Source organism: Columba livia, chromosome 4 (assembly GCF_036013475.1).
Source record: "Columba livia isolate bColLiv1 breed racing homer chromosome 4, bColLiv1.pat.W.v2, whole genome shotgun sequence".
In the NCBI taxonomy this organism is placed as follows: Eukaryota; Metazoa; Chordata; class Aves; order Columbiformes; family Columbidae; genus Columba; species Columba livia.
Genome location: NC_088605.1, coordinates 71,564,774 through 71,576,085, shown reverse-complemented (window position 1 = coordinate 71,576,085; position 11,312 = coordinate 71,564,774). Strand labels below are relative to the sequence as shown.

General features: G+C 39.0%; 1 protein-coding gene and 1 long non-coding RNA gene across 11 annotated transcripts in view; one reads left to right on the top strand and one right to left on the bottom strand.

Annotated features, from left to right (window-relative positions):
* LOC135579405 (uncharacterized) overlaps nucleotides 1-11,312 on the top strand; it is a 45,402-nt gene that overhangs the window by 15,837 nt on the left and 18,253 nt on the right. The gene's annotated exons all lie outside the window — the stretch shown is intronic.
* Nucleotides 4,516-11,312, bottom strand: part of COL25A1 (collagen type XXV alpha 1 chain) — a 308,144-nt gene continuing 301,347 nt past the window's right edge. For all 10 annotated transcript variants that reach the window (XM_065062345.1, XM_065062338.1, XM_065062336.1 and 7 more), the window contains one exon: nucleotides 4,516-10,616. In XM_065062345.1, coding sequence (XP_064918417.1) covers nucleotides 10,614-10,616 — 3 coding nt within the window. In that variant the 3' untranslated portion in view covers nucleotides 4,516-10,613. The remainder of the gene's footprint in view (nucleotides 10,617-11,312) is intronic.

Here is an 11,312-nt window from a genome sequence, read left to right as displayed (position 1 = left end):
ACTCGGTTTTTAAGTGTATGCTGAGAAATGTATATGTCTGTCAAAGTCAGTATTCATATTTCTTGTAAAGCAGGGCAAATTAGTAAAAGCTATGGCTTTGCTATGTTTTTATAAATACTGGGTCTCAAGCCCCAGTGCTCTGATACATTAGTACATCCTATTTTAGCGTAAGCAGGACCAAAGTATAACTAGTCGTATGATCTCTTTCTAACCACAGCACCAATATAGAAGTGATTTGCTTTAACGCGGCATTTCCTCATGGTTACCCTTGATAACCACCTCAAGGACCTCAAAGCCCATAAGAAAAGAAGGGGACATTTTCATGGGGAGGAAGGGTGGAATTCACATCAAGACGCATTGCGTTTGAACGCAGCAAGTAAAGCTGCTCTGGAGCACCTCAGCTTTACGTCCTCCCTGCCAGGGACGTGGCCTCTCCTCTCCTGGAGGCTGCTTCTTGAGCTGCCTGGGCAGGCAGCAGCAAACCCTGCGCCCACGTCCCTGCTGCCCCATCCATAGCTCATCTGTGCCACCTGCAGTGCTGTGCTTGGAAGAGTTTTCAGAGAGCATATGTAAAGCTATATAAATTTCCCTTGCTGATGATACTTGTCTTTTCTAGATCAGTATCCGGTAAGTCATTCCAAATTTTGCAGATGAAGAAACACACATCCTGATTTTTACATTTTTTTATATCTCTGCCAGCAAGCCACCTTTCTGCCTCTCTATTCAAGCATTTCTTTTCCTACAGGCATTTTCTCGAGCTTCTTCAGACTGCTAATTTTGAAGTTCTGCAGCTTTCACATTCCAGCATTCCTGCTCCATCGGAAACCTTGCATCACCAACCAACAAAACAGCCATGTAGTAGAAGGGGTATTAAGCACCAGCAGCTACTCCTCTGCATCCCAGCAGAGACAACAGCTGCCTCTCTTCAGTGCCTTGACCAGGCAGAAGGAGGTAGAACTTAAAAAATATGAGAGTGTTGTCAAAGCTGCCTGCTTGGGCAGTATCGTATAAGTAGAGATTTGTCAATGGTTCTCGAGAATAGCCATTTAGATCTGCTAACATCCAAACTGAGCCTTGGCAAAAACCTGTCAGCAGTGCTGTCTGCATTGCTTTTCCATTTTGCTCATGTCTCTGAAAGCTGGCGAATGATAGGGAGCACAAGGTAGATGTAGTCCAAGGTGTACATGTTATATGCTGGACCTCATTGCAATCCCTTTGTAACAGCAACGTGAAGAGCGGCTGGAGCCCAGGCAATGAACATCAGCATGTGAGTCTGGGAATCCATAGGCATTTCAGGAGCAAGTATTTGCAATTGCTTGAAGTGATCCTAAACTTCATCAGGAAAGCTCAGAGTGGTAGGGTAAATAGGTTGTTAGAAAATGGATTGCTTCTCTGTTCCTTCATAGCCATGGAAAGAGGCTTAACAATCAAGAAAACATCCCTCCCTCTTGGCTCATAGTTCTTGCACACAGTTTTTGATATTATCAGCAGGATCAAGCCTGCCAAGTCTCATGTGTAGAGCAGAGAAGGTCTCTTCTCTTTAATTAGCAGAGAGAGACCCTGCCTGAGACACAGGGCTTTCCAGCACCATGTCACTTGGTTTTTCTACACCTCTCTCACTTGCCCTCCTAATGCTGTGGAGTAAATACTAGCAGACATTTCTCCATAATATAGAGGTTATTAAAAATATGTATATATACATACGTTTTTTTAAGGAAAACACAGACAAAAAACTGCAAACCAAAACAAACTGAACAAACCATATTGTTTTCTCCATCCTGCTCTGTTAGCTTTCTGAATATTTTAACTGATTTTTTTCCACACTTGTTTGAGGGCTTTGTCCTGGCAGGGTACCAGCAACCCACAGCCTGGCTCCCTGTATGAATCATGAAAAGGAGTAAATACTTCTAAGAGCTATTCAATGTTTCCAGCCTTCGCCCCACTATTTAACTATTTAATGAACTATTGTACCTCTGAAAAACAATGCATTGCTAGGGCATCCTAAGAACCAAACCCCTTATAGATGGTCCGTGGAAAATGATCTGCAGTGAAGATTTGTTTCAGTACAGAAAGGTACAGACAGACTAACGGTACCCACCTGGGAGAGCCAGCTGCTTGGGATTTACCCTCGAAGGGGAACCAACTTGCCTGTGAGTTGACATGGTGATCAGTCCATCCAGCCCTGGTGTCGGCCAAGCGCAGGTTGTGCTAATTGGGTACAAACAGGCCAAGGGGAAGCCACAAAAGAGCAATATTATGTTACTTATGGAGCTTCATGGCAGCATCACTTTCCAGACCCATTTGCATGCTTGCTGGGTCCTGAATAATTTTTGTTGAGGATCATTCCAGGGCTGAATGTACCAGTAGTGTTTGCAGTTCCAGATTTTTAAATGGCAAATTTATTCTATACACATCTTTCTGACACAAGCTAATTGGTATAACAGTGAGCGTTAATATTTTACTTTTTTTTTGGCCATATTTGTTTTTAAAAGTTTTAGCTCAAGCAGAATCTGTAACATCACAACAATCTTAATGTGCCAAAGAGGAGAGCTTCTAAAAGCTTGCAAAAAGTTACCAGGTACTGGTTATCTCCAGGAGGGAGCAGCCAAACAAAGGTGATGCCGGGGGGAGCTTCTGACTGCTCAGTTTGGGTGTGGACACTTTGAATACTCTGTCAAGCTGTTATCTGCACATACAAAAATAATCAGGATATTAGTTACTAAACATTCTGTCTTGGCATAAGCACATGAAAAACCTGCACCTTAGCTGATGTGACAGGAGCTGTGTCCGCTTTTGTTCTCGGAGACAAACCAAAGCAGCTTGAGCGTAACTATTCTAGCAGACTGTGATCTCTCTGAGGAGGTTTGTGTACAGTGTTTTCCTGAACACTACAGGTCATGTTTATATATTTATATGCATGCATATATATATATATATGTATATCTATGCATATATTTATACATATGTGCACATAGACACATATATACATACATATATATAGACCATCCAAGCACCAAGTGTTGAACAAGCATCCAAAAGCACTGTATTTGTCTGCTGCAGCCAGGAGAAGGGAGAGGAGGACGCCCTGTGAACAGTCTGGAAATTAGCAGAAGCCATGAGAAGACAAATTAGTAACCCTGGGAAGACAGAAGGGCTCTCTGCTTGCGGGAACATGACTTAAATATTTTGGTATTCCCATGTTTGTTTTCTTTTAGTATTTATTTGGGTGCAGTTGTTACTACTTGCTGGAACATGAACGCTTTGTCACCTCCTTGTTTTGTTTCGTTCATTTTGTTTTTAAACATATGTTTGTGTCTGGTTATTATAATTATACCACTAGGTGAAGCTGTGCAACATGAGGATATAAAAGGCCACTTCAGCTGGATTTTTTTCTACTTCTGCAGAGTCCTCATTACAAAGGGGTAAGGATTAGCAGGTTTAGTAGGTCCACAATGCAGAATCAGATGTAATGGCGTGTAAGCATTTAATAAAAAGCTCCATTAAAAAAAATAATGAAAGGGAGAAGCGGCAGGCATCAATATGTTTTGTGTTTGTTTCTTGGCAGGACAGCTGCAGCAGTAGCATCTAGAACCAGCTTCCCTCCTCTACAAAAGGAGAAGAAAAGAGAAAGCTGGAAGGAAGAAAAGGCCAAGAGTCACTGCAGCAAACGCGAGGGCTCTGCCTGGGTCAGGGCTGCCCCGGCATCGCTGGGCAGGTTAAGCTGTAAGGATAATACCTCAGCTGGGAAAGGGAGCAAAGCTATTTTCAGTCCCCCTAAGAGTCTAAGCCAGAGCTAGATAAGATTAACAGACGGTTATGAAGATTACCAAGCGTTAAGAGTAGAGGTCAACCTCCCCCAGTGCTTGCTCTCTCTCATAGCCCAGAGTGACTACATTTTTGAGGTGAAGGAAGGGGAAACAATGGTGAGGGTTTCGTTTGTCTGAAATATTTTGGGATTTAGAAAACCCAAACAATTTAAACAATGCTTTGAAGAGATTACAGCTGCTGACCAATGTTCTATTTTTCTTAAAAAAGTCCTTTGTTCAAGGAGACTCCTGCAAAAATGTGTTGTCTTAGACCAGGGTGCTTGAAAAGATGTCATTTTGCAGTAATTTTTATGCCTCATCTTTTCTGAACAAAATGGATTTGTGGTAAAACAGACCTTCACATTTCTTAGATTGCACTGTTGCTCGTGACACTGTGCCTGAGTGCATCTCTATTTCTCAGCAGTTCAGGTTATTTTTCACCTTCAGTATTATAGAAAGGGGATATTGGTGACTTTCAGTTTGTTTCTGTGGATCCCAGGGTGCCTGTGGACTTACCTAAGCAATACTTATGACTTCTGGTGAATACACATATCGTCACAGCTTTTCCAGAGCTCTAAGGCTTGCAGTAAAGCTTCTTCCTTAGTAACTTCTGTGGATGCCCACAGCCTGAGCCGCCTGTTTGGAAAAGATGACTCAACAGACTTGACTTTGAAGGGAAAAAGACACATTAAGAATAGGAAGAGCGAGGTGAATTTTTTTGTCTCTTTTTTATTGCACACTGTAGGAAAGTGGGACATGTTGCAAAGGCCCTGATCTTTGTGTGTATGTGCAAACCAAATGACATGACCTGCACTAGATGTCAAACTACAGATTGGCACGACGCAACACACACTTTTTCCAATCCAGAGCAGAACAATTTTGTGCATCAACACTAATAACTTTGTAACTATCAGCACCAATGGTTGGATTAATATTTTAATAATTACACACTTTTTACATTATGAAAATAAATCATAAATAGTGTAAAAATAATTCTGAAGATCAATTTCTCACAAGCAAGAAACAAAACACAAAGTACAAGTCTGAAGGAAAACAAAACAGTATTCAACTGAAAACCAAGGAGAAATTTTAATAACAGAAACAAAAGCATGCTGTTTGATGGAGTTCAATTAAGTCAGGACCAGAGGCCACAAGAAAGTGGTAATTAATAACTAATTAAAATGGGTGATTAAAACCTTGCAATTCTTTACACTACTCTTCAAAAGAGGTCCCATGACATATTTACAGTGCTAAGATGCAAAATATTGCTAGCATTGTTAATATGATACTCACCCATGTGTTTTTTCCCCCAAGCAGCATAATCCTTGCCAATTTACTTTTCTTTGTGTTTTTATCTCCTCTACTGCATTTATGAGACCATTTGCAATACAAAAATAATGGCACATATAGATGAACTTAAAAAAGTAAAAAATACAAATAAAAATATATAATATTTTCCAAATGAAAAAGTCAGATACATACATCTTAGTAATATTTTTAAAGTTGTGTGATATTTTCCCAAACATGTACAATAATATAAGAATATCCACATATATGTTAACAATATGTAAAACATTCTTCTACCAACCCAACTCTTCATAATACTTCAGAGAAGTGTGCAAGTACCAATGTTATCTGGGAAATTACTACAATTTATTTTTTAAATAGAGACAAGCAAACCACTAACGGTCCCAGGTTAAGTTAAGGCCCCCTGTTTTCCAAAGAAAATTCAATTTTCAAGTAGTGTTGATAACTGGATGCATTTAAAAAAGAAACGAAACAAAACCAACACTCCAAATCCTTTTTTAAAATACATGCTCCACTGGTTTTGTGGAGTATCTTTTTCAAATTCTGTCAGAAATGATGGTGGCAGGCACTTGTTTCTAACTGCATTTAATGAATCCGACCACCATGTAAAACACTTCAATAACAGCGGGTGCAAGAAAACCTTCATTTGTACATTACAGCAACATTCAGATCCATAAAAGCAAGTTGCAGAAAGGAAAAAAAAAATAATAACCAGGTGTTAGTTTTAATTCTCATCACTGAAATTGAATATTTTTTTTGCATTGGCTAAAAACTAGACTTTCTTTTGACCACTGTCTTTGCAGATATTAGTGTTTTGTGTGACTCTTTAGTGTGAAAATTTAGGTCTCCCATTAGATAAAAACCAGAGATGTAAAAATGTAATTTAAGATGGTCAAGCAGCAGAGATCAGGACATTTGAAAGGAAACGTTACCTTCTGCATGCCTTGAACATCTTCATCACATTCCATGGACTGGGAGCATCTCCATAGTTGTTACTCACTGAAGTGGTCCTGGTTTAGGCAAAACCCCACCGCTGAAGGTTATATTCCCCATGTTACTGCTCACAACACCTGGGTCCTTCCTTCTGCACATCTCACAGTGTGTCTCAAGGGAAGGACACCCCACTCTCCCTGTGTCACTGTTGGGGACAGAGAGGCACAGTCAAGGGAAGACCCTTGCATGGCTGAGCCCAGGTTGACAGTCCCGGTCCTGCAGCAGTCAGTGGGACAACTCTCTCTAAACCCTGATGGGATCCAGGATCTGAACCACATCTCCTGATGCAGCTTCACCTTCCCACAGGGACCAAAGGCCTGATCGTCTCATCTGGGCTTGCATCGTCTCTCCTGCTGTGTAGCGGAGCAACTGATGCTCATCTGCACTCTTCCACGAGTGTAACGCTCAGTGGAGCCAATGCTAACTTTCCAAACTGTACATCAGTCTTAAGAATTACCCTTTTTTAAACGCTATACATTACACATGTGCCGATACACTGATTTGATCATCCTCAACTCATTCATAATACTTACACGGTAGACTAAAAGCCTATACAAACAGCTGGATGAAGAATCATTCTGCCTTGCTACGCTATCAGAACATGACAACAAAATCAGCAATAAATAAAAATATAAATCAAAAAAATACACTGTATCATTGTTCCATGAATTAACATTTCATGCTTTACCTCAGGAAAAAATAAAAAGGGGTCCAAAGCATCCAGAAATAAAGATTCCCCATAGCTAATCTATGTATATGAAGACAAAGACCACTTATGTCAGACATATTCCATACAGTGCTCAAAAGATTTGCTGCTTCTGTAGCAGGACTTCTGCACAATGTGGTTGTAATACACCAGAGTAGCAGATGATTACGGACTTTGTATGAAACAAATACTGAAATATCTCAAAGAAACAAGAAATAATAATTCCCCAAAAAGTTAGGGATATAGAAACTGTGTAGACTAACACCACCACACATTTCTACAACTGAAAAGACTGGTAGAGGAACTACTGTTCCAGTCACAAACTAAACAAAACAAATCCTTTCTATTTGGAGGAATGCTACTAAAAGATATAAAAACACACAGGTGGTTCAAACTGTAGGTTTGCCATCAAAAGAAAAAAATATACTAGCACCAAAAATAGTTGCTTTTTTAAACAAAATAAACATGTTGCAAGTCTTCACAGGGCACTTTTCTTGATGAAATAATACTAAACCCAAATTATTTTGTCTTATACTGAATATGCAACTTCTCTAGATACTGTTTGGTTTCATTTCAAGTCAATCTTTGAGATGCATATATTTTATGCTAATATTCGTGTAAAATCTCTGTATATAGTTTAGCAAATTAAATTGTTTGTCTAGTATTCACCCATGGTCATTTAAATAGAATGAACCTTTCATGCTATTGAACAATACAGAAGCTTTAAAAAGTTAAATTAGATTATTTGGAAAAAAAGAGTATCCCTACCTGGCGGGAGTTAAAGAAAGAAACTACTTTATAAGACAGAAAAGAGAGTGGGTAAAGGTGCTTAAGTATTTCTTCAGCAGGGTTTCAGTTTCAGAGAGTTAAAGGAGAATTGAGTTTTGACTAACACTTAACAGTAGTGTCTACAATAATTTCCTGAATGAAGAAACTATGAAACAAGGTTCTGCTAGATTTATTGAGGCATATAGAAATGGATGCTATGAGGACAGTTTAAAAATATAGATATATGAATTTTAAAAAAATATCAAAGTGCTAATGATAGCATGCATATAATAGCTCCATATCTTGTTGCTGTTTCTTAACGTGAGCTGTGTTTGCGGACTCTCTCAATATGGGATTGCTAAAACATCCAGCCAAATGATAAACATCCTACTTGATTTTGCACTTGATTTCTCTGGGGAACATTTAAAAACATATTTTATCTTACTGTATGATTGCCAGTATTTGATCTTTTATAAAAAAATTGCAGCTACTAGTCTTCACATCAATAACATATCAAGCCAGATGGTACCAAGTCAGGACACAAGCAGAAGAGACTCTTCTCTGTGGAGAGGGCAACTTGTTCCTTGGCCTGATGTTTTTAGACATAGTGCAGATGCAGAATAAAATTGGCAACTCAGGGAGGGCTTAGGTGTCGCTCCTCTCGTCCCCTTTCTGGAAAGTCTCACATTTGTATTACTACTGTAGCACTTTATATTAAGTCTATACCATGTGAAGGCTTTTACTATTGTAATTGTGATTATTCAAATAGGTTGATACTTGTATCTCTGAAAATTTAAGCGAAGAAAAACATTTTTTCCCCATAGGTGTGAACATTTGTTTATTTCTTACTGTTGAAAAGATGGAATTGAGCAGTAAATATGTATCTATTCAGTATAGTGAATTCATCTACAGTCTCAGAATTTTGTTTTTATTAGTAAGATACTACTAGATAGAGGCCAGTAAATTAAGTTTCATTTTTTAAAATCTCTAGAAGATTTTTCCCCTGTGAAAAGCTGGTTTTGTCTCCGATATACCAAAATGGCAATAAAGACGTAGCAAGGTGAAAGATCGCATTATAGTGGCATTTTCATTGATCTGAGGTTGTGAAGCAACATGAAAAGTGCAACCACAGCAGGTCACAGGATTTAGAAATGAATGAGCAAGGAAAAATGTGCGTTCAAGAAGGGCAAGGTGCCCCCACATGGACGGAAACCGGCTGTCTTCCTCAACTTTAGTTTTGGTCTACATATGAAAGACATGCTTTGGAAAAGTAACTAAAGAAGTTTGTGATCATCCTGCTATACACTAGGAACAGGAATGATATAAAAAGAATTTCCATCTGCCAAATATGGCACCATTTCTCACAAACTAATCTCTCATACTAACTACAGTGCACCAGATGAAGACTCAAATCTAGAAAAAAATACCTCGTGGCAAAAAATACAAATGTGCACAAAGTAAGCATTTTTAGCAATAGAAAAAAAAAGCAGAGAAGCAAAACTTTGCCAATGTTTCTGTAGAAAGCCGGTCATCTGAACAGAAGTGGAGAAATAACAACACATTGAACAGCGTAGCACAATGACAAGTGTGCAGCGGTAATCACACAGACTTGATTCTCTCCAATGTTTTTTGAGTAATATTGTCCACTAAGGTCACTGTAACAGCCAAAAAAGAACAAGATGAGTAAATCAGCCTGTGAAACACAAAAATAAATTATTTCCTTTTTTAGACTTAAAGGCTTCAAAGACTGAAATAAAAACTGTTAATACTGAAACAAGATGAACATGTGGCTTGAAGTATTTTCTTCAATGCCATCACCACAAATGTTGAACAAATGTTTACGGCAACAGTTACGGAAAAAGGAAACAAAATTAACCATAGCTTCCAAAATTCTGCAGAGAAGTTCAGCTAGTTTTGTGTAGTTTAAGGTAAATCACCTGAAAACCACACCATGGTACATCCGTCTCTGGTCAGTTCCATTATCCTCCTCCTCCAGAGAATGTTCCAATTCATCCCGCCTCAAAAATGCTTTTTCCTCCAGCAGTCCCAGAATACAACAGGCAGAGCACAGACTCTGTCCATCCTTGAGTAAGGTTGAGAAGCTTCTGGTCTCAGGTGGTGTCTGCCATCAAATGATCCCTGCAGCACCTCTGCGACCTTTTCAAACAACGCACAGAGAAGTCTGGTTTCTTCTTCAAACTTCTTTCCTCCTTGATTAAGGACTCGACAGGGCCTGTCGCGAATGTCTTCACGACTGTGAGCAGTGCAAGGCAAACCGATGCTGGTTCGCAGGCGGGACCCTCTTTGATCAAAGGGGCCAGGTGACCCACAGGACTAGAAGCCATCCACCTGCAGCTGGAACTCTATTCCCCAAAAATTCAAGGCCTCTTTCTATCCTCCTCTGGTTTATCTCTTTTTAGCAATAAGCCATGGTGTGACTCCCTTGAGATGACAAAAGGAAATGATTCAGAAGCTGGAACCAAAGGTCATTGTGAGCAGCCATTTAGCACGTGACGTGATCACACAACAAGCAGGTTTGGCACACAAACTCATGCTTTTAGTTCATACAAGCAGATATGGTGGCGTGAATCAGTGAAGTGTTTAAGATGGACATGGAAGCAAAGTCAGTAAACTCCAATGGCAGCTGGTACAGTACATTTCATAGCATTTTGCTCTTATTTGGTCACAGTTTCTTGTAAACTAGTTCATGGCACTCATTGTCCATGCAGGTCCACAAGCCAAAAGATAAGAATTTACAGAAATAATCAGATTTCTATTATTGATCATTGTATTGAGATCTCTCTCTCATTAGAGAGAGAATCTATGCAGGTTTACCCTGCAGTTATATATCATCTAACTGCAGATGTAAGTGAAAAAAAAAAAAAGATGTACACACGGACTATTGCAAACAAGTAGAAACAACTACATGTAAACATATCTCAGACTCGTAAAATCAAATTTTCAGTTTTCAACTATAAATACAAAAAGTGGAGCATTATATACACAACTTCATGCTTGTAATGTTAGATTCATCACTGCAGAGACAAAAAAAGATACAGATTAATCAAATTAGTAAATCGATAGTTCAGATTTCTGTTCCAAATGCATAGATAGGGCAGAGTTGCAAATACGGATAGTTATTTCCTCAGCACCACCCATTCTTCAGAGATGAGTGCACCCAGGATTTCACTTATGCTTTATGTTTTCTAGTGTATTATATACCAGTATTCCTCCACCTACATTACTCTGAATACTATGTTTTTAAAACTAGCCCCGCCTAGGTTAAATCTTTACTAAAATAATGTTGCCCATTAACATTAGCATACAGCATAAAAACCAGGAGAATGTATTGAAGAATAGAAAGGTCAGGCAAAGAGAAGGGCAGGATGCATTGTGCTTCTAGGTACACCAGAAAAGTAATCTCATAATAGATGAATATAAATATTTGATAAAAATACCATATCCATGAACTTTTGTAAAGAATGGGAAGGCATGATCACATGCAGAAGCCAAAGGATTTATGAGTCTTCATATGAAAGAGAAAAGTCTTGGGCTTTCCAGAAATCTAATGCAAACTCCTTCTGCAGTACTGCCTCAAATGAGTTATTACTTCTTTGTATATTACAACCTCATCACACCAATTGTTGTCATTGAGAGGTCTTATTTTGCCCTGCTCCATGCATCTAGATGTCTAAGAGGCTCTGAAGTATATCCTGATACTGTTCAGTATG